Source organism: Oncorhynchus tshawytscha, linkage group LG20, assembly GCF_018296145.1.
Source record: "Oncorhynchus tshawytscha isolate Ot180627B linkage group LG20, Otsh_v2.0, whole genome shotgun sequence".
NCBI lineage: Eukaryota > Metazoa > Chordata > Actinopteri > Salmoniformes > Salmonidae > Oncorhynchus > Oncorhynchus tshawytscha.
In genome coordinates, this window is record NC_056448.1 from 14,661,951 (window position 1) to 14,684,202 (window position 22,252).

Consider the following 22,252-nt stretch of genomic DNA (forward strand, 5'->3'; position numbering starts at 1 on the left):
GGCTGGGGTGTGTAGGGTCTTTGATAATGCTTCCTTCCTCAGGCACCCGTTTCGAGTAGATGTCCTGGATGGGTGGGAGCACGATATATATCCATCCCTAATTTCTACATCTCAAATTATGCTGATTGAGCTATGCAGCTCTGAGGGGGAGGATGCTCAGTCTGACCCTCAGCAGATGAACAGAAATTACTATTCCAGACTGGGGACTGGACAGTGGCTGTAAGAATCTGATTCCTTCATCTCAACCCTGACCTAATGACCCTGTAGCCGCACATGGTTTTAACCTTGTTGAGATCAAAGCCTCATCTATAGAGAGAGAGAGAGCGTCTCCATCAATACTCCTATTTTGTGAGTATGGTTATGGAGGAATAGTAATAGTGGCCATTTGTTTGAGTTTTAGATGTTTCTACAACTTGATTGGAGTCCACCTGTGGTAAATTCAATTGATTGGACATGATTTGGAAAGGCACAACCTGTCTATTTAAGGTCCCACAATTGACAGTGGATGTCAGAGTTTTAAAAAAGACAGTGGATGTCAGAGTGTCGAAGGCACAGATCTGGGGAAGGGTAACAAAACATTTCTGCAGCATTGAAGGTCCCCAAGAACAAAGTGGTCTCCATCATTCTTAAATGGAAGAAGTTTTGAAGAAGCTTCCTAGAGCGGGCCACCCGGCCAAACTGAGCAATCAGGTGAGAAGGGCCTTGGTCAGGGAGGTGACCAAGAACCCGATGGCCCAGCCAAAGCCCAGACATGAACCCATTCTAACAGCTCTGGAGAGACCTGATTATAGCTGTGCAGCAACGCTCCCCATCCAACCAGACAGAGTTTGAGTGGATCTGCAGAGAAGAATTGTAGAAACTCCCCAAATACAGATGTGCCAAGCTTGTAGCATCATATCGAAAAAGACTCAAGGTTGCAATCACTGCCAAAGGTTCTTCAACAAAGTACTGATAAAGGGTCTGAATACTTACGTAAATGTTGTTTCAGTTTTCTATTTTGTATAAATTAGCAAAAATGTCTAAAAACCCGTTTTTGCTTGTTATTATGAGGTATTGTGTGTAGATTGAGGGCAAGTAAAAAAAAAAAGTTTAGTATAAGGCTGTAACGTAACAAAATGTGGAGAAAGTGAAGGGGTCTGAATACTTTCCGAATGCACTTTTTATTTCAGGATGTGTATACTCCTTGGTAGCAGGTAGCCTAGTGGTTAAGTACGTTGGGCCAATAACCAAAAGGTCACTGGTTCAAATCCCCAAGCTGACTAGTTGAAAATCTGTTGATGTGCCGTTGAGCCAGGCACTTAACCCCAATTGTTCCTGTTAGTTGCTCTGGATAAGAGTGTCTGCTAAATGACTAAAATGTAACCCAGAAAATATTCTGAATTTATTTACACATCACAGTTTTGAAAACATAGCTTGTCCCCCCCAAAAAAGTGGTCTCTTAGTACAACTTACCCCATGTATTGGATAAATTAAGCTGCCTACAAATGTATGTATTGAATGAAATATTACCACATTATTTTAAAGCATGTCTATCTTTATTTCCCAAACACAATTGAATACTATCACAATAGCTTTTTAAAGTCTTTTAAGCATTTTAAACATATTTAACACAGACTTAACACCTAACACAGACTTTGTACTATTTTTTACACTTTTAACATAGGCTAGGCCCTGTTGTTACCTCATATCCCAGCAACAAGTCTGAGAAGAAAATACTTCAATTTGATCAACTTGCTATTGGCTCAACCATTGGCTCAACTTACACAAAGGCAAACATTTTGACTATATTAGCCCACACAACTACAAGGATGCACTTTCATTCTAGGTTCAGGACCTCATATTGAAGCTTAAACAGACCCCAACACAAAAAATGTATTTGACTTGGTGGAAATATATATATATATATTTTTCCCACCTTGACTTGCTTACCACTTTCTCCATGTGGTTTCTTCCTTCACAGACTCCATGAAATGACGGCATCTTCCTAAACATTTGGTCAAATTACGAATTTTCGGTATCGTTTCCTAGAAACAAGGGTGGCTCAACTTACCTGTTTGGCTCAACTTACCCCACTCGCCCCTACAGAAAACATTTGAGTTACTGGATGATAGGAGAGGTGGTTATGAGTGTATAATTGAAAGTGTATGGAGAACAGACAGACAGGACCGTCAATGTTCAATATTATCCATCCATCAACGAAATATAATTTTAAAAAAACTCAATATGTCTTACAGTAGATCCCATTGCAAAGGCAAGAACCACTGTGGTATCCACAGCAGACTGACCATCTATAGTATGAATGTTCACAATGTTGTTGGTGGGCAAAGTGGAAACAATGCAGAACAAACCGAGCAGCCACACATAGAAACACGCTTTGCACTCACAAATGGTTAGGAATTATAACATTTGAGAGTCTAGAGCAATGTTTCTGGAGCATGCTTTTTGTTTCCACCAGAAATGCTCTTAAGGTATCTACTGGTGTTGAAAAGCAAATGGCTTCATATCTTTTATATGCTTTGTATCTTGTTGTTGGAACTCCATGGGATCACAACTAGATTTATATAGATTTCTGTGCAATTTGCAGCTTATGACAGACACCTCAAAAGGCTCTGTGCTCAAATGATCACATTAAAGTGCAGTAGAAATAGAAAATGACTGAAAATGCCATTTGCCAACAGAGGTGTTGAACATACACAATATTTGCATGAAACAAACACAATAACAGGCCCGAGTTCTATGCTGAAAAGCAGAGGGGACACATGAATGTCGATTGAAAAGTCATCTTCCAGACGGTGTGATATTGTCCTCTACTAAATTGCCTATCTGCCACCTGTCTGTCCTGTCTCTGTCACTGATAGACCCAAATGGCCTTGCAACAGGATAGCATTAACATTGGGGAGGTGAGAGGTGCAATTAAGCCTCATACACTGCCTTACAGTCCATCATTATTGATCAGTGATGAAATGGAATTACACCTTGGGTGAAAGGGAGCTATTGTCCCACATGCATTTGGTTAGTGGACGAGGACATTACTTAGCACTGACAACACTTTGGCACAGATCCTGATAAGGCTCCAGGCCTGGGACCTACTTGACAGTTGGACAATCCTTTATAATAATAAGATAGGAAGATAATGTAGGTAAGTGGGGTAAAATCAAACCTGTTTTGCATGACACAGCCAGCAGTATGCATGGGTGGCTCTGTATCTAGACCTCTGCTGCCTCCCAGTGGCGAGAATGGAACTTGCAGCAGTTCACGGCATACTGAGAAGACATCTGTCTGAGAACAGAGGTGGGATATTATTTAATAAATGTATGTAACATTGCCCACCCCCCACCAGCCAGATAATTGCCTACCTGTGCCCACTTAGAAAAAGTGCTTAGCAGTGAGTGGCCTCTACATGTCTCCCCACTGAGACTCTTCCAGCTGATGAGCCAATACATTCTTAATGGGAGAGGGAAATTAAACCTCTCAGAACTATGGATCATTTCAATGATTGGTCTTATTAACTGCCTTCTCACAGACAATTTCATCTGCAGTCACCTGGAGGTCCAAAACGATCAATTACATGTTTCTCTGTGTCGTTTTGAGAGCTTGTGTGTTCAAACATGCTGACGAGAGAAGAGGACGAGAGAAGAGGGGGAGAAAGAGATAGATCATTATTCTTACTACAGGAAGTGCATAATACTAGCAACAAAATCAAACACATACTTCAGTTTCTTTAGTGTACTTGCCAGGATTTCTTATCAATGCGAAAAGATGGAATAGACTGCAGCTAGCTGCACACGGCCCTTGTTTTCACAGGAGCAGCATACCCGCATTGACCTAACGTAATTTAGAATTCTACATGATTCCAGCTACTGGAACATCCAAAACATGTTTGTTAGAATGGCCACATTCCACTCGATACATGTGACATGTTAATAGCCTAACAATCGTTGAATTTACGCGTTTCTGCCTGGCTGCCATGCTTTTATCACATGACAAATATCCCCGTAGGGCACTGAAAGGTAGTTGTCATGGAGATGAGGGGTAGATCTGATGCTTGCAGCTCGAGATTCAAGTGAACGATTTTTTTTAGCAGCAACGACGGAACAGTTGACAAGAATCCGTGAGTAGTTTACACATCATAATTGATTTGCGGATACTTTCATTGGCCAAATGTTGCCATCTCATTGCGTCCTGCTATATTGTAGCGTAGCCACTTTGTGTTCTAGAATATAGAAGAGTAAACAGTCATCATAGCTAGTTTCCACCGCAGTACTTGCACACACAAGTCTAGATTCTCCACACTTCATAGTGTTTTTTATTTATTATCACTGTCGCTGAACATACCTTTTTTGTTCATCCGAGAAATGTTATCGTTGAGTCATCTTCAGAGCTTTTATGTAGGCTATCTAAATATTATATGGACACTGGACTTTAAACCTTAGGCCGCTGAAGCCTAATTTGTGCACGGCCTACATAATAATGAATGTGAATCCCCTTCCCTAAAACACTCCAGTATTCACACATCATACTGCAGTGTTTTAGAGAAGGGGGTGCACCCTTCACAGGAGCCTGCACACTTATGGCATGGGAATTAATATAGCTAATCAGTACATTGCCCTGGTCATGGCCAGGATTCTAGTTCACAGGCAGACCACCCACACAGCCTTACCAAAATGCAGATGAGGAACGGGATGATGCACTTCCCACCACCTGTGAGCAGAGACCGGGTCATATCCAAGTTCCCAAAGGTACCTGAGCACACACCAGCAGCCTGCTACCAGCCTGCTACCAGCCTGCTAGCCATCTGGATCAACTCAAACCTACCATGTTTTAGTGGCTCTGGTGTACCGTTTGTTAAAAGTCACAAGTGCTGTCATTCAAAACAGGTTGGAATGGAGGGGTCAAAAGTATGTGGTTGATGTTATTGAAACCGTGTGACATCCACACAGGGGCTTACAGTTGTCTGAGTGTGTGTGATCACAGGGCTGGCTATTTCTGAAAACAGCACTAATAAAGTTAATGTTGTCTAGTAACCTACTGTACCCAATGAAGCCTCTCTGTCAGCTGTTGCTGAGTAGGCCCAACTCATAAGTTCAAACAGCATGCAGTGACACCTAAACTCTCCCTGGTCAGGACAGTATTCTGAGTAGATAATATAGGACCACAATAGAAACAAATGTCTTGACTTTTTTTGTATATGTATCCTCGACAATGTATCCGTTGCCTGATGTTAACATTTTATGTATTTTAAATTGTCTCGTCAAGACTCTGTAGTGAATATGTAAATTGCCAGGGCTGTAAAAGCTTCAAAGGATGTTGCACACATACTGTGTTCCTAATACGCAAAGATTTAGCTATTTCCCCCCACAGTCTCCTGGTGCCGTTTCAAAAGTAGATTAAATTAAAAGTTCAGGGGAGTTTGAGTGACATTTTTCAAGCCTGGATATGAGAAGAGCTTTTACAGTAATGTCAGCAGGAATCACTGGAACAGCAAGACTTTGTAGACAGCTGGTATTTTCATGACACATCATTAAAAATGCCTTCAGTCTGTCAGATGGAAGCTCATAACAAAATAAACATCAGTGCTGCATTATTGTTTTCATTACAGATACCAAACAATGCACTTAAACTCTTCTGTGTGATTGTACATCAGAGAGTGATGTCTGTTATTAACGTTGAAGCGACTGTTGTTTCCAGTGTTATACTCCACAGGCCTGTCTGCAGATTAAGGAGGATTGGGATGCCAAGGCTGCCTGCAAAGAAAGAACTGACAGGCATCAGGGGTGAGTTGCCTGGTTAGATGTATTGATTGATTGTCTGACTGATTCACTTATTGATTGGTATTGGATTTATCTGGAAAAGCAACACTGGATTTTGCTGTTCTATATTTCCTTTGAAGATGGGACAGACTGAAGATGTCCAAAGCAGTGGTTGTTGGTGACGTTAATGTGGGCAAGACCTGCCTAATAAACCGGTAAAGTATTCGGCTTGCGACCTGGCTGCTATATCATGTTCCTTTTAGGTGGTAAACAGCCTTCTAACATGTTTGTGTATTCTGTTCTGCATTTTCAGGTTCTGCAAAGATGTATTTGACAGAGACTACAAGGCTACCATAGGAGTGGACTTTGAGATTGAGAGGTTTGAGCTCTCAGGAGCTCCATTCTCCCTTCAGATGTGAGTGAGGGTCATGCTCTGGTTTGTTTGAATATGTGCTTTATTATTTTATTAGAAACTTGTGATTCTTTACTTGTATTCAAAGGTGATTTTTTCCCCCCCTTCTCCTTCTCTTACATAGCTGGGACACAGCTGGCCAGGAAAAATTCAAATGCATTGCTTCAGCATACTACAGAGGAGCTCAGGGTAAGATAGAGACAGCCAATGAGATGCCTTTGGCTGCGTTTACACAGGGAGCCAGATTCTGATCTTTTTTTCACTAGTTTCACAGCTCTGAAAAAATCTGATATGATTGGTCAAAATACTAATTAGTAAAAAATAAAAAAATAAAAAAAAGATCAGATTTTTACTGCCTGTGTAAAAAGCAGCCATTGTAGACTAGGGAAACCCTGAGGAGTTCACTGTTGCTGTAGCCAAGCCTCTGTGTTTTTATTACAGTGATAATCACAGTATTTGACATGGCAGACATTAAGAGCTTGGAGCACTCATGGTAGGTTTATTTAATATAATATGAAATCAAGAGCGAGCACAAAGATAAATCAGAACAATCAAAGTAAAATGTCTTCTCAAATGAAATGTCTCTATCTCTCACAGGCAGTGGTTAGATGAGGCCATGAGGGAGAATGAACCTGGCTCCTGTTCTGTTTTCCTGGTCGGAACCAAGAGTGACCTACTTGTGAGTGCACAAACATGTACATGGTTCTTGGCAGATAGATAGATATTGTAGATGGGCACACATAGGTGTATAATATGCTCCCCCCATATCCGTAATGAAGAACCATATCCATTAGCTCTGTCTTTTGGCTCCTTTTTATGCTTTCAAATACAATTCATTAATCTTTTCTCTCTCTGTGCCCAAGGCTCCAGAGGAGCGCCAGAGGACTGAGAGAGACGCCATCAAGATAGCAACTAAAATGAAAGCTGAGTTTTGGTCTGTTTCGGCCAAGACAGGTACAGACCGGAGCAAAAAACCCTATTATAACATGACACCATGACTTCATTGCGATGTTCATGTTGACGATAGCATATCAAATCAAATGTTATTGGTCACATACACATGATTAGCAGATGTTTATGCGAGTGTAGCGAAATGCTTGTGCTTCTAGTTCCGATAGTGCAGTAATATCTAACAAGTAATCTAACAATCCCCCAACAATGACCTAATACACACAATAATAGCTGTGGTTTTAGAGACCACAGGATAATTACATAGAGATGGTCTCCAGGTGTGCAATGTGCTTATTGTGTAATCAGAGGTTAAGCTGTTTCACTGTATGGAGTGTGTCTGGGCCATGTGCAATCAATGCAGCTGCTGGTCTTGTTACTGTAAATAAGCATTTTGATGATATGATAATGACACTCACTATCGGTGTGACTGTGTAGGGGAGAACGTGCAGGGGTTCTTCTTCCGGGTGGCATCTCTGGCCTTTGAAGACACTGTACTGAAGGACATGGAGAAAGGGATCACCTCCACTCGAATAGGAGGAGGAGACAGCATTAGTAAGAGACAACTCAAAGGACAACAGAGGGGTTTGGGTCAGAGAGTGTAGGTGGAGGGAAATATATAGAGAGGAAAATAGTGAATGTATATTTAAAGCTTTGGGAATAAATATGTTGTCAGTTGCTCATCTCTCAGATGGACTTGAATTGAGGTTGGAAATTGCAATACTCAGTATTTATGTTCTTGGTATCTTTCCCTTTAGAATCTGACAGAGCCAACCTGGAGGAGCCCCAGTCCAGAGCAGTGAATACAAATTGCTGCTGAGAAAAGAGAAGAGGACTTGAAGTAGGAGTCAAGAGAAGGAAGGAGAGTGAGATGTGTAGAAAGATATTGAAATAGTGGATTTTAAAAGTGGAAAGAGCTGTGACTGACATGTGCCTCTTTTTCTCAGTCTTCACTGGTATCATTCATATAATCATCATTTAGTACTGCCATTTTGGGATGTAATGTATCAACTTCCTTGATTTTAACCCGGTCATCAATGACCTTTATTATATGCATTGTAAAGTATTTTATGAATTCAGTATTTTGTCGAATGTTGGAAATTAGGGTGCATTTCAGACTCATTTGTAGAAGTGGTTTGATAGTTTATGTAATATACTGTATTATCATTATGTATTGTGTAGCCCTAACATTCTGCAGATACATTTACAATAATTTTATTGCATATTTTTGTTATTACTGCTAACCTCGTTCCTAGGCTGAATTGTTTCTGCACAGAGACAGAGCTGGATGGTGATGACATTACCCCTAATCAAAATAAAGTTTCATATTTTTGTATGGGTCTTCATGACATCTAAATATCTCAGTTCCTTTCACTGGATGACTCTAACTTAGTAAAGTGCTACAGAGCTAGTTACTGACCGAGTTCACAACTGACCAAAAACAGTGACAAAACAATTCAAAAAGAAAGAACAGTTAGCCACTGCATTTACACAAACAGTAAATTCAAGAAATACAAATGCATGAACTTAAAGAATCACCTCAATGGAGGACAGGTTCAATAAGCTACAACATTGTGTAACAAGATATGTGATGCTGTTCAACTAACCCTGTGCTTGGGGATACTTTCTTCTATCCCCATTCAGAAAGAAAAGTGTATCTTATAAATGTCCGTGTCCAGTTGCAGGTGGTTCTCCAAAAACCAGACACAATTCAGAATTATATTAAATCCATGTTTTGCCTCTTGCATATGTGTAGATCTTTGTTTTGGTCAAGATGTCATCTACTTTTTAATTTGGCCTTGGCCGCAGCGCATGAAAACTTCCTGTTCCTGCAAAGATGTTGTGAAGGACATAGTGGAGTAGGCTGGTGGGTTTTCAGTAAGTGTAGGGTCGATGGTAGGGTATTTGTTGATTTCTTTCTTTTTTCCCCCATGTTTTCTTCAAGCAATGTATAAGGGAGTTATACTCCAGTCTAGTAGGTGGCAGTAATGAAACATTTATTAGATGCCAAACACTCTTAAATGTCATCAAAGAAGAAAGATGTTGGGAAATGTAAGATGTCTTACAGCTAAATTGGCTAGGGAACTTATCACTCTGTGCAAAAAGTGGATTTAATATCATTCTGAATTTTCTCTGGTTTTGGAAGGACCACATGCAACTGGACACAGACAGTTATAAACTATTGATAAGTTACACATTTCTTCTAAATTGAGAATGAAGAAAGTATCACCAAGCACAGGTTCCTTCTGTGCAAAGCTGTAATAGCGATATGCAGTGCTTGACTTGGACTAAAATAGGTGCTGGAACTCATTTTGGATGCCGGTACTGTTTACATTTAGCTGCAGGAGCTCCATAATAATTTTCTGCTAATATTCTATAAGAAGAACAGGAGCTCCAGCAGTAGAACATTTGAGGTGCTGGTACTCGGCTTCGGTGAACTCCTGCCCGTGTCAAGCACTGGCGATATGGAGCATCATATATCCCGTTACAATTCTGTATCTAGGGTTCAATATACTGCTTGTACCCCCATCAACATCTCTCCAAAAACAAAAAATGAACTGCAAACAAGACATTACTGCAGTGGCATAACTTGTTAAGGGATACATATTCTGTACAATTTGAATAAACAAACACTGATACAGAGAAACAAGCATACCTTATGAACAAATTTGACCACACACAAAACAATTGCTTAAGACAGCATGGTCCCCAAAATGGTTCCTACCCTGTCACACTAGAAACTTTTTATTGTATGATTACTTGAGGTTAAATATCTTATTCATTAGTAGAATAGTAGGACATCACTATGTTAGAAAATATATATATTTAACCTTTATTTAACTAGGCAAGTCAGTTAAGAACAAATTCTTCTTTACAATGACGGCCTACCCCGGCCAAACACTAACACCGGATGACGCTGGGCCAATTGTGCACCGCCCTATGGGACTCCCAATCATGGCCAGTAGTGATACAGCCTGGAATCGAACCAGGGTCTGTCGTGACGCCTCTAGCACTGAGATGCAGTCCCTTAGACCGCTGCGCCACTCAGGAGCCCAAACTGCTGCTATTAGTCTAAGAAATCCCAAACAGAAGTATATGCTGGAACCATAGAATTAGGATCTTTATGGCTGGAACAATGATCGGGGTCGTTTTGCATGGCCTGGTGCCCCGGTAGGTGGAGTGTGGGTCATTTTAGACCACTCCATTGGTCCTTAAGGGACATTTCCACTGACCCAGGCCATGCCAATTGAACTCCACCAGTGAGGGGGTTAGAAAGCGGGGAGGGAGGAGCGCCCTTCTTAAATGGAATTGTAATCTGCGCCACTCGATCATGTTGTTAAAAAGCCATCATCCAGAAACATATAACATCTCTTTTCCATAAAATAAATGTGAGAATTTTCGAACTAGTTTTCATTGGAAAGGCAGATAACCGTTTTTATCAAAAGCCATCACTTTTGCATGTGAAAGCAGTAAACACTGAATCCTGCTCATTACTACACATGCTTAATTATGTCACATCACCGGCACCTGGCTCATGTTCGGGTGGCAGCCCGGTTTAAAATCGAATGCCATCAACTTTCAGCCAGTGCAAAACATGCCTACATGGGTGCCCGGGTGAGAGTAATCGAACCCCCACCCCGGGGGGATCTCGGGAGCACGTGTAGATGGATTTTGCACCGGATGAAAGTTGATTGCATTTGATTTTGAACCGGGCTTGCCTCCCAGACCTAAGCCAGGTGCCCTGCTCAAAGCCCATGGCGAAGTCTGCTCAAAACAAAAGTGACGTAATTAAGCATGTGTAGTAATTACTAGGGTTCTGTGTTTTCCCAAGGGATTGCTTTGGATAAAAAACATGTTATCTGCCTTCCTAATGAAAAATAGTCAGACAATTCTAACATTTATTTTATGGAAAAGAGATGTATCTTTCTGGACGATGAAACCATGCTGCCTTGTCGACAAAATGGCCGACAGGCACATATTACTGTTCGATTTGAGAAGGGCGCTCCTCCCTCCCTGCTTTCGCCGGCTGACGTAATGGGCCATAGACCGGTGTCCCGCGGTTGGGCATAATCGTATCCGCCCAGTGTTGTAGGAAGCAACCATTGGAGGAAACACGTCCGCACAGGGCAGGGATGGGCAACTTTGATGTTGGTGGGGGCCACAAATAATCTGAAGTCATCACGAGGGGCCGTAGTTGCCCCCCAGATAGATTTTTAAAAAATTGTGTAAATTCTACACTTTTGCCATGGGGTGTGGAGAAGATGTTGCTGTTTTAAAGCTATTTTGCTGCAATTCCACACATTTTGCCATGGGGCGCAGAGAAGATTTAGCAACTTTATAACTAATTTCATGCACATTTTGAAGTTGTATGTTTAATTTAGTGCAATTATACTCAGTTGCCATGGGGCAGAGAGGAAATATGCAGTTTTACAGCAAATTTCCTGCTATTCTACATATTATGCCATAGGGTGGAGAGAGTGAAACTGACTAACAAATCAATGGGGGCTCTAATTCGACCTTGATTACTACAAGTTTAGATAGCTGGCTAATTTACCAATCTATAAATGTTTAGCTGCCATGGGCTAATTGAGTGACTATCAGTGACTGACACAAGAGAAAAACTGTTGACACACAAACAAATTTCAAAATTGCATATTGTGTATTCTACTATTCTACCTCGCAACAGTAAATTGAGTCCCCATCCCTGGCCAATGGAGACTAGAGTCACAGAGGAAGAGGGGAAGTGAAAGCGATAACTGTCCAAAATCTGTCTTCTCCAGAAAGTGGCGTAATTGTGGCGTTTTTTTAATGGATGTCTATGAGAGAGTGTCGAATTTGGTTAACAAAAAAATTAGTGGCTTATTTGACCAAATAGAAGTTTCCTAATGATTAGGTTGTTACGAGCGTATTGATATAAGACGAAAAAACACGTTATATAGGAGTTGTGCCATCTCGTCATTGGTTATCACAGCCACAAAGTCATAACTCCCGCCTATTTCTAGTTTCTCTTCTTAAAATATGATTTTAAACATAACCTTGACCACACCGGTAAACTTATGCCTGCCCCTAACCTTGAATTTAAATTAAAAATGTGATTTTTTGTTTTCATAAATATTTACGATATAGCCAAATTTAACTTTTGGCTGTGGTAACTAGTGGAAACAGTTTTGCACACGAGTATCTGTCCTCACATTGTCTAGAATGGTCTTGCCTCCTCCAATACTGCCTTCCATTGTTGAATAAACGTATTTTCATTGTTAGAGCGAACACTAGAATATGTGGTTAATATAAATAATCCGTGCTAAAGTGCACGGGAATTAAAATGAAGCACACCCAGTGTGCTCGTAAATTCATTATGGAGTGCCAGAGAGCGGGTGTTGGTAAATCCAGAGCGTTGTCAGATTGTCCGTTGGTAAATGCGGAGCGTTCAGAGCGCATACTGGACACTAGTCGAGGAGTAAAGGTTGATCCGAGCGTTCTAACCTCACAATGGCAGTCAAGCAACCAAGCTAACATTGGCTAGCTTGCTAGCTACTTCAAGACACAAATGAGAGAATAATTCACTCTGACCATTTTACTCTCCCGCGCAGAAGTGGTTTAGGCTGTTTCATGTTATACAGAGCGTTGGTGACTGTAACTGTGCTGCTGACAACAATTTAACAATTTAATAACGTTTTTTTGCCGACGTTTACCGACACCGGTCGTATTCAACGGGTGTTGAGCGTTCGTAAATTCCTCATTTATTCTACACTCTGACACACTCAGACGACAGTGCTCTGAAGACGGACTAGATGGGCAGAGTGAATTTACGAACGCACTCCCAGTAGCCAGTACCACTTGGTACGCTGTATTGCGAACACCCAATCAGCTAGCGTCAACAACTGACAAGAAACCAATCGTTGAATGACTTTATAATCTGTGGGCGGTTATACTCCATGTTTTGCAGGAAGTTGAACCCTCGCTGTGTAGTAAAAACAACAATATACGACACGTCTAATTTCAATAACGTTTAACCTATTTTTCATATTAATGCGTTGTAAAGGCAAGTCTGAACTTCATCCAACTTTTGTGTGCATTGTCTCACGTTGTGTTTCCAGGTAGATGTGAGCTTTTAGCAAGTTACAAGTTAGCTGTAGCAGCTAACGTTAGCCACCATCACGAGACCGTCAAGTCAGTGGTGTCCCATGCGTGGAGCTCTGTGTTACTAATAGGGTGTTATTTGTGTCTACAAAACTTCTCGTTTCTTCGGATTCATAGAGTTGGGTGTAACCGAAAGGTTATATAACATGTGTTCTTGGTAACATGCATTCGGTGTACCTTCTTTAGCTTGTTCATCATGAAGAATAAAACATACAAACTTGTGGTGCACAAGAAAGGCTTTGGAGGCAGTGGTGAGTGAATTCCTTTCAGTGACGGTGTAAAACGGTTCACAGTGTTTTATCATGTGTTGGGTGAAATGAATGCTGTTTTGTCGTTGACAATAACCCCTCCTTATACACAGATGATGAGCTTGTGGTGAACCCCAAGGTGTTCCCTCAAGTTTCCCTTGGGGACATAATTGAGATTGCACACCCCACAGATGAATACAGGTGAGGATGCATGCCAAGAAGTTATCTTTTGCCTGGGTCTTATATGTTGGTCCAAAGTTATGATGATTCTCCTCATTTTCCAACAGCCCTCTGTTGCTGCAGGTGAAGAGCCTCAAAGAAGACCTCCAGAAAGGTAAAGCATGATGAATTTCCTCCAGATTTAGAGGAAGCCCCTATAGAACCTAGCTAGTGAACTGATCAATATCCCATTTGATTGTAAATGACATGCACAAGGAACGCTCATCAGTAAATCTGTAGCCTAAATACAATGCATTCATCCTCTCCTCCAGAGACAATCAGTGTGGACCAGACTGTGGCGCAAGCCTTCAAACTCCGGGCATACCAGGATGTCGTTGTAAACATTGTGGATCCAAAGGTGTTTTTTCTATGAATCATATTTCCAATAGTATTTGATTGAATTACAGTATTCAAGCTGATTTTTAAAGCGAGCTCATGCTGTATATGGATTTCTGTGTAAGGATGTAACTCTGGACCTCGTAGAGCTCACGTTCAAAGACCAATACATTGGAAGGGGAGACATGTGGCGACTGAAGAAGAGTCTGGTGAGAGGGAGTCTGTTTGAATACCTCTGTATATGCTGTTGGTGTTTTGTTAAGGTAGCCTACTTCTTGAATCTGTGCCTATTAGAACTTCATTAACATTCTATTTATCTTAGGTGAGTACCTGTGCTTATGTGACACAGAAAGTGGAATTTGCAGGGATCAGGTATGCAATACCATTCTTAACATATTAATAATAATAAATATGTTATTTCATGTGTAAATATGTTTTATGTTATTATGTCCCTTACTGTCCCTTACGTTGTATCCTGTCTCTGTTACCCTCAGAGCCCAGGCCAGTGAGTTATGGGTGAAAGGAGAGAAGGTCACCTGTGGCTACATCAGTGAAGACACCAGGGTAAGCAATGTCACTTTCAAAAGTAACTGTCTATTAAGATATTGCAGGACACTGTATGTAGTTACTAAATATGTTCTCCAGTGTCCCTACGATAGAGTGCCTTTCATATTTGTGGTGTTTAATGCAGGTGGTGTTCAGGTCGACCTCTGCCATGGTGTACATCTTCATCCAGATGAGCTGCGAAATGTGGGACTTTGATATCTACGGTTAGTTTCTCTTCTATCCCAGGTTATCAGGTGTTGGTATTGTTGAGTGTGTGAGATTGAGGCTGTGTTTCTTCTGTCTTGAGTGAGTGGGTGGTTTACTGAGATTGGCATTGAGCAATGAGCCCTGTAGTTTGTCAATGAGGAGGAAAATAAAGTTTTCATTTGTTTTCAGGGGATCTCTACTTTGAGAAAGCAGTCAGTGGTTTTTTGTCTGATCTTTTTGCCAAATGGAAGGTTTGTGACTTACGTTCTGTGTTACTCTTGCAATGCTTAAACCATTAATTAAACTTAATCAACACATTTCTAGGCATTAAACCAGGAGTGGGCAACTCCAGTCCTCAAGGGCCTGATTGGTGTCACACTTGTTCTCCATCCCTAGCAAACACAGCTGATTAATAAAATTGCATTTTAAACTGAAGATCATGGTTAGGTGATTATTGGAGTTGGGTGTGTTAGCTGGTACTGGGGCAAAACTGTGACACCAATCAGGCCCCCGAGGACTGGAATTGCCCACCCCTGCATTAAACAATGCAGTTCTGAAGGTATTTATCCTTGTGAGATTTTGTTGACTTTTTCAGGAGAGGTATTGCAGCCATGAAGTGACAGTGGTGCTTTTCTCACGCACTTTCTACAACGCTAAAACCTTGGGTGAGCCCTTTTATTTCTGTTTTCATGAGACATCAGGAATATCACATGCTAGCTATTATTAGATTAAATGTTCTGTTTTTCTTCCCATCTTCTGTAGAGGAGTTTCCTGAGATATTGAGAGGTTCCATCAGACAGGACCACGAGGGCCGTTTCTATGAAGATTTCTATAGGTTTTACTGTCTTCCAGCCTCATTGTCTATTTCAATTATATTTCCACAATGTCCGTTTTTGTATGTCTACTTATTTCTAGTTTTAGTTACCAGTTGGAACTTTTTTCCTCATCTGTCAACCGTCTGACTGACTCATGGTTTTTCTCTTGTGTTGTGTCTTTGTAGGGTAGTGGCTCAGACTGAGAGACGTGATGAGTGGACCTCTCTACTGGTCACCATCAAGAAGCTCTTCATCCAGTATCCTGTCTTGGTGCGGCTAAAAGAAGCGGGTAATGAATCAGACACAACTTTGTACATTTAACGTCATGAGCAGGGCACTTGAACGTTAACAAATTATGTATGTTTACTTGTGTACATGTGGTTATTTTTGTGATAGTTGGTTTCCCCTCCGGCCATAACTCTACTGCTGCTCAGGGGAATTACCTTGAGGCCATTAACCTGTCTTTCAACGGTGAGTGCTTCATCTACTCATTATTTTGTGTGATTCTCAGTGTTCATATTGAGCCACATATTATCTTGTCTCCTTATGACTTTCAAAAATACGGTCCTGTGCCTTTTACAGTCTTTGACAAGCACTACATCAACCGCAACTTTGACCGCACCGGTCAGATGTCTGTGGTCATCACCCCGGGGGTGGGCGTGTTTGAAGTGGACCGACTGCTCATGATCCTAACCAAGCAGCGCATGATTGACAATGGTAGGGAGTTATAACAACAGTAATAGGATGAACAGTCATATGCAGTGCCTTCGGAAAGTATTCAGATCCCTTAACTTTTTCCACACTTCGCTACGTTACAGCCTTATTTTAATCCTCAGCAATCTACACACAATACCCCATAATGACCAAGTGAAAACAGGTTTTGAAATGTTTTGCTAATTTATACGACGAAAAAAAACAACACACAAACGTATTTACATAAGTATTCAGACCCTTTGCTATGCTACTCGAAATTGAGCTCAGGTGCATCCTGTTTCCATTGATCATCCTTGAGATGTTTCTACAACTTGATTGGAGTCCATCTGTGGTAAATTTAATTGATTGGACATGATTTGGGAAGGCACACACCTGTCTATATAAGGTCCCACAATTGACAGTGCATGTCAGAGCAAAAACTAAGCTCCGAGACAGGATTGTGTCTAGGCTCAGGTACCAAAGCATTTCTGCAGCATTGAAGGTCCCCAATGGCCAGTGGCCTCCATCATTCTTAAACCACTAAGACTCTTCCTATAGCTGGCCGGCTGGCAAAACTGTGCAATTAGAGGAGAAGGGCCTTGGTCAGGGAGGTGACAATGAACCCGATGGTCACTCTGACAGAGCTCCAGAGTTCTTCTGTGGTGATGGGAGAACCTTCCCGAAGGACAACCATCTCTGAAACCCTCCACCAATCAGGGCTTTATGGTAGAGTGGCCAGACGGAAGCCACTCCTCAGTAAAAGGCACATGACAGCCCGCTTGGAGTTTGCCTAAAGGACTCTCAGACCATAAGAAACAAGATTCTCCGGTCTGATAAAACCAAGATTCAACTCTTTGGCGTGAATGCCAAGCGTCATGTCTGGAGGAAACCTGACACCATCCCCACGGTGAAGCATAGTGGTGGCAGCATCAGGCTGTGGCGGTGTTTTTCAGAGGCAGGGACTGAGAGACTAGTCAGGATCGAGGCAAAGATGAAAGGAGCAAATTACAGAGATCCTTGTTGAAAACCTGCTCCAGAGTGCTCAGGACCTTAGAATGGGCTGAAGGTTCACCTTCCAACAGGACAATGACCCTAAGCACACAGCCAAGACAATGCAGGAGTGGCTTTAGGACAAGTTTCTGAATGTCCTTGAGTGGCCCAGCCAGTGGCCGGACTTGAACCTGATCAAACATCTCTGGAGAGACCCGAAAATAGCTGTGCAGCGACGCTCCCCAACCAACCTGACAGAGCTTGAGAGGGTCTGCAGAGAAGAATGGGAGAAACTCCCCAAATAAAGGTGTGCCTGGCTTGTAGCGTCATACCCAAGAAGATTCATTGCTGTAATTGATGCCAAAGGTGCTTCCACAAAGTACTGAGTAAAGGGTCTGACTACTTATGTAAATGTGATATTTCTGTTTTTAATTTTTTTTATAAATTTGTGAAAATGTATAAAAACCTGCTTTTACTTTGTCATTATGGGATATTGGGTGTAGATTAATGAAATAAAAAAAATGTAATCAATTTTAGAACAAGGCTGTAACCTAACAAAATGTGGAATGAGTCAAGGGGTCTGAATACTTTCCGAAAGCACTGTACATTGTTGATGCTCATAAATGATTTGCTATTAGGTGATAGGACTAAAGTGATTTTTCTGACATTTGTTTTCCTTTGCCAGGTATCGGTGTAGACTTGGTGTGTATGGGAGAGCAGCCACTTCATGCAGTGCCTCTATTTAAGGTGAGATGGACTGAACCCAAATATAAGCTCAGAGGTTAAAGTTCTCCATCACTGCAACGGATTTCTGTAATATGGATGATGCATGAGGGTTTTAGTAAACAATTGTATTTTCTATTATTATTATTTATTTTTAAAGCTCCAGCCACACTTGAACATCTAAAACTAGAAAGTTTGGAGAAATTATAATGGCCCTATATGTTTTCAAATAATTGCCATTTTTCTGGCCCGCAAATCAATTCTGACAAAGAAATCTGTCGTAAAAAAATCTGTGCGACCCTCCCAATGTTGCCCTCGAGCCAAAAAGTTTGCCTGAGATGGACTTACGTTTCAGTTATGGATACATTTTTTTCTTGAAACCCTGGAAATGCCTCAATCCTCATTATGACCAAATGATTTGGACTCGAGTCGATGTGCAGCAGACCTGTTTTAACGGCTTTGTGGAAGGGGAACAAATAGTTACTTTGGCGGTGACCTCATCTATTTGAAAACAGATCCTCAAAAATGACTACTTTTTAAAACGATTTAAATACAGATCTCAGAAAGTGACTGCTTTAAAAAAAAATAAGCAGAAGGCAGTTTTGGGATATTTAGTTTCCTTTCAAAACATAATAGCCATATTTTGTTACTTTTAGCATTCTCATTAACACTTAACATTAAACTGTCCTTGTGCCTGTTTTAATAATCTCTACTTTTTGAGCAACATTTTATTAGCATACATAATACTTTGGTCAATGCATTTGAATTGCATTGCAATGAGCTGAGTTTTGTAACTACTGCACACAAGGCATAGTTACTGTTCCTTATTCCAATTATGTAATAACTCCATTATTATAAAGCAGTTTCCAAAGTCCTATATAGCAACTTCACTTTTTTAATAATCACTAAGTTACTGCACATGTATAAGAACTTGATGTCAAGTGTTACTGTATTACCTTACTAATTTACTTTTGTCAATCATTTTGAAGCTGCTAAAATGGTCTACTCTAATGTTGAGGTGATTCCATGTCCTCCATGTATTTAATTCTAGGCTATAGGCTATATTAATATCTATGAGCCATCCGAACCATGTGTTTTATTATATTCAGACTAATTCAACTAACTTGTAGTTTTCAAATAACTTTCATATTTTCAAATAGCTTAAAATATGATTTGGTTTTCTGAGACCTGTATTTGAATATCAAAGAAAATAGCTGCCTTTTAGTTGAAACTGTATATAAATTATATTTGACTTTGAGTATTTGAAGAGTTGGTATTTTCAAATAAACTACAAAATATAACTATTTTCTTCCCCGGTTTGATGTGCAGATACAGAATGTCTGTTATTGCTACCGTTTTCTGAGGTATGATTTTCTACTATATGTCACCGTCTTTGTATTGGATTATTACTGTATTTTCCCTGTGATGTTGACAAGCTGCACAACAGGACAGTGCCTGGAGACTCACGACTGGGTGATGACTACAACCTGCCCCACTGGATCAACCACAGGTAAGACCAGACACAGCTTCTGGATAGAGATGGAGGAGGACAGAGGAAGGGTAATATGGATAAGCTAGGTTAATATATTTCAGGATGGGAGACTGTTGAATATTCCTGGTGAAGAAATGAAGGGGTTTTAGAGAAAGGAAGGGATGTTTTTCTAATGTTATCTCTTTCTGTTACCATGACCACAGCTTTTACACATCCAAAAGCCAGAACTCCTGCAGCTGCTTCACTCCTCGCATCAAGCTGGCAGGACGCAAGGTACATATATAGACCTAATCCAGATGCAGCCAATATTTTGAATTTGGCTTACAGCTGACCTGTCATTTATTTTCTCCATTTGTTTACTTTTAGCTCCATGCAGAAAAATTCAAGAACAACAAAGAGCACAGTAAGAGAGGATGTGTTTATTGATTAAACCCCCCTACGATGAACTATCATTCTCTTTTCTTCTCTAACAAACGGTGCCTCTTCTTCATTGCCTCTCAGCTCTTGGGGCTCCGAAGGACGAGAACAGCCTTCCCATCCAGGTGGACTACGATGCCCATGATGCACAGGTGTTCAGACTCCCCGGGCCGTCCCGAGCCCAGAGGAGCACCAACTTCAGGTGCCGCTCAAACACAACCACACATTTATTGCACACTTCCAATAAATAGAGTTAAGAGTAAGGATAGGAGTAACTCAGTGTGACGGTCTTCTAGGGTGGTCCGAGAGAGGGAAGTGAGTGGAAGGAGAAGCTGGGGGTCTGCGGATGTGAGTGGGGTTCTAGTGGGCGGTGTGTCCCCCCCTGTCCGCTCTTGTGGGCCTGACGAGCAGCGGAGCCTGGCCTCTGATGACAGCCTGGGCAGGGTGTCCAACATCCTGCTGATCCCCCGTCTGCCCCCAGCCCAGTACGGAGAGGTCAGCAGCTCCCTGGGCTACACCAGCACCAGAGGTACCAGGAATAAACCCCTTGTATGAGTGATTAGTGTGATGTTTAATCGTGATGGTGTGGTTTCGATTCATGTGCTGAGTAGCCATAAGTGTTTATTTCAACTGTGCTAATGTCTCTGTCTGTCTCTCTCTCTCTCTCTCTCAGAGTTGTTGGAGAAGATGATGGAATCTCAGCGGGACTCCAGTGCTCCGGGGAGGTTCACTGTGGGGAGTGCTGAGTCCACCCTCCATGTGCGCCCAGGGGGCTACACCCCTCAGAGGGCCCTCATTAACCCCTTTGCCCCCTCACGCATGCCCATGAAGCTCACCTCCAACCGCAGGCGCTGGATGCACACCTTCCCTGTGGGTGAGGACACAAACACACACACACACACACACCATCATCCACTTCGAATTAAACACAGACTGAAACCCGCTAGTTGAAACTTTTTCTGTGTCTCAGAATCCGCATCAGCCAATTAAAATCTTTCACGTAGTTCTCGTGATAGAACGCTGAATGTTAGCTTTTCCCTTAAAATAACATGGCACACTTAGCTCTGTTCTGACAACACCAGCTGGGCATGATTGTTTTCTGTAATTCTGCATCGACCAATTACAAATGTTGACGTAGTTGGACGTGATATCATTTTTGTCATAAGAGTGTCCTTAACAGAGGTCAAACGGCAACATCTGCTAATCAAACACGCAAAATGTCAACTGGATGATTAGCTCACAGTGTAGCGAGCCTGGCTCCTGGTCATTTTAGCTGTTTGCGGCAAGTTCGAATCCCGGGGTGAGATACAGTATGTTTTTCCTTTGAAATGTAGATTTATTGTGTGTTGCGAAGGGAAGTGCATCCAATACATTGAAAATTAAGATTAAGAATACATTTAATAAGGAGCAGTATCTTTCTTCAGCCTTGTAGACAAGCTCTGTTAATAATCAAGTGCATTATTTGAATCGAGCATCGAGGACCAGTAGTGAAATGTTTTGTCCTTTAGCAAAAAAGCTTGGATGTGAGGGAGCCTCGAACCCGCGGTTACTGTACCCTGCAAATTTACTGTTTAGCGGTGTATGCCACCTGGCAGTGATTAGTGGAGGTACATGACAGATATTTGACAAGACCATGAGGCTCTTTGATGGACGATAAACTCAAATGTTGTATAGACCGCCTTGATCTTTTTCCCGTAAAAGCATATAAATGTTTGTAAAACGGATAAGGAAAAACTTGGGGTTTTGTCATTTAATTATAATTTTAAAAAAAATGTTTATTCTAACGTTGGTATCTACAGTGGGGCAAAAAAGTATTTAGTCAGCCACCAATTGAGCAAGTTCTCCCTCCCAAAGATGAGAGGCCTGTAATTTTCATCATAGGTACACTTCAACTATGACAGGGAAAATGAGAAAAAAAAATCCAGGAAATCACATTGTAGGATTTTTAATTAATTAATTTGCAAATTATGTTGGAAAATAAGTATTTGGTCAATAACAAAAGTTTATCTCAATACTTTGTTATATTCCCTTTGTTGGCAATGACAGAGGTCAAACGTTTTCTGTAATGTTTTCTGTAAAGGTTTTCACACACTGTTGCTGGTATTTTGGCCCATTCCTCCATGCAGATCGCCTCTAGAGCAGTGATGTTTTGGGGCTGTTGCTGGGCAACGCGGACTTTCAACTCCCTCCAAAGATTTTCTATGGGGTTGAGATCTGGAGATTGGCTAGGCCACTCCAGGACCTTGAAATGCTTCTTACGAAGCCACTCCTTCGTTGCCCGGGCAGTGTGTTTGGGATCATTGTCATGCTGAAAG

The 22,252-nt window shown here is 41.4% G+C and overlaps 2 protein-coding genes across 10 annotated transcripts in view; both read left to right on the plus strand.

The window, feature by feature from the left end:
- Window positions 1-3,831: 3,831 nt before the first annotated feature.
- Window positions 3,832-8,461, plus strand: rab36 (RAB36, member RAS oncogene family). 2 transcript variants are annotated; one of them, XM_024380606.2, is made up of 11 exons: window positions 3,838-4,111; window positions 4,623-4,739; window positions 5,689-5,774; window positions 5,891-5,965; window positions 6,064-6,165; window positions 6,287-6,351; window positions 6,604-6,655; window positions 6,760-6,841; window positions 7,026-7,116; window positions 7,549-7,665; window positions 7,869-8,461. In XM_024380606.2, the coding sequence occupies exons 2-11, from the start codon at window positions 4,665-4,667 to the stop codon at window positions 7,928-7,930; spliced, it is 807 nt and encodes a 268-aa protein (XP_024236374.1). In that variant the 5' UTR covers window positions 3,838-4,111; window positions 4,623-4,664; the 3' UTR covers window positions 7,931-8,461. The 2 variants fall into 2 exon arrangements, with proteins under 2 accessions (XP_024236375.1, XP_024236374.1); XM_024380607.2 differs by lacking the exon at window positions 7,549-7,665 and having other exon boundaries at window positions 3,832-4,111.
- Window positions 8,462-12,690: 4,229 nt separating this feature from the next.
- The window catches only part of depdc5 (DEP domain containing 5, GATOR1 subcomplex subunit), a 30,060-nt gene continuing 20,498 nt past the window's right edge, over window positions 12,691-22,252 (plus strand). Inside the window, exons 1-22 of one of the 8 annotated variants that reach the window (XM_024380600.2) lie at window positions 13,010-13,153; window positions 13,438-13,502; window positions 13,613-13,700; window positions 13,787-13,833; window positions 13,991-14,076; window positions 14,180-14,263; window positions 14,377-14,426; window positions 14,549-14,618; window positions 14,746-14,824; window positions 14,997-15,058; window positions 15,403-15,472; window positions 15,570-15,642; window positions 15,808-15,911; window positions 16,019-16,093; window positions 16,205-16,339; window positions 17,991-18,052; window positions 19,465-19,538; window positions 19,724-19,793; window positions 19,887-19,923; window positions 20,022-20,139; window positions 20,234-20,466; window positions 20,611-20,811. In XM_024380600.2, the coding sequence (XP_024236368.1) occupies window positions 13,448-13,502; window positions 13,613-13,700; window positions 13,787-13,833; window positions 13,991-14,076; window positions 14,180-14,263; window positions 14,377-14,426; window positions 14,549-14,618; window positions 14,746-14,824; window positions 14,997-15,058; window positions 15,403-15,472; window positions 15,570-15,642; window positions 15,808-15,911; window positions 16,019-16,093; window positions 16,205-16,339; window positions 17,991-18,052; window positions 19,465-19,538; window positions 19,724-19,793; window positions 19,887-19,923; window positions 20,022-20,139; window positions 20,234-20,466; window positions 20,611-20,811 (1,873 nt within the window). In that variant the 5' untranslated portion in view covers window positions 13,010-13,153; window positions 13,438-13,447. Of the gene's footprint in view, window positions 13,503-13,612; window positions 13,701-13,786; window positions 13,834-13,990; window positions 14,077-14,179; window positions 14,264-14,376; window positions 14,427-14,548; window positions 14,619-14,745; window positions 14,825-14,996; window positions 15,059-15,402; window positions 15,473-15,569; window positions 15,643-15,807; window positions 15,912-16,018; window positions 16,094-16,204; window positions 16,340-17,990; window positions 18,053-19,464; window positions 19,539-19,723; window positions 19,794-19,886; window positions 19,924-20,021; window positions 20,140-20,233; window positions 20,467-20,610; window positions 20,812-22,252 lie in introns of all 8 variants that reach the window. The other 7 variants (XM_042302233.1, XR_006079451.1, XM_024380602.2 and 4 more) reach the window with 7 other exon arrangements.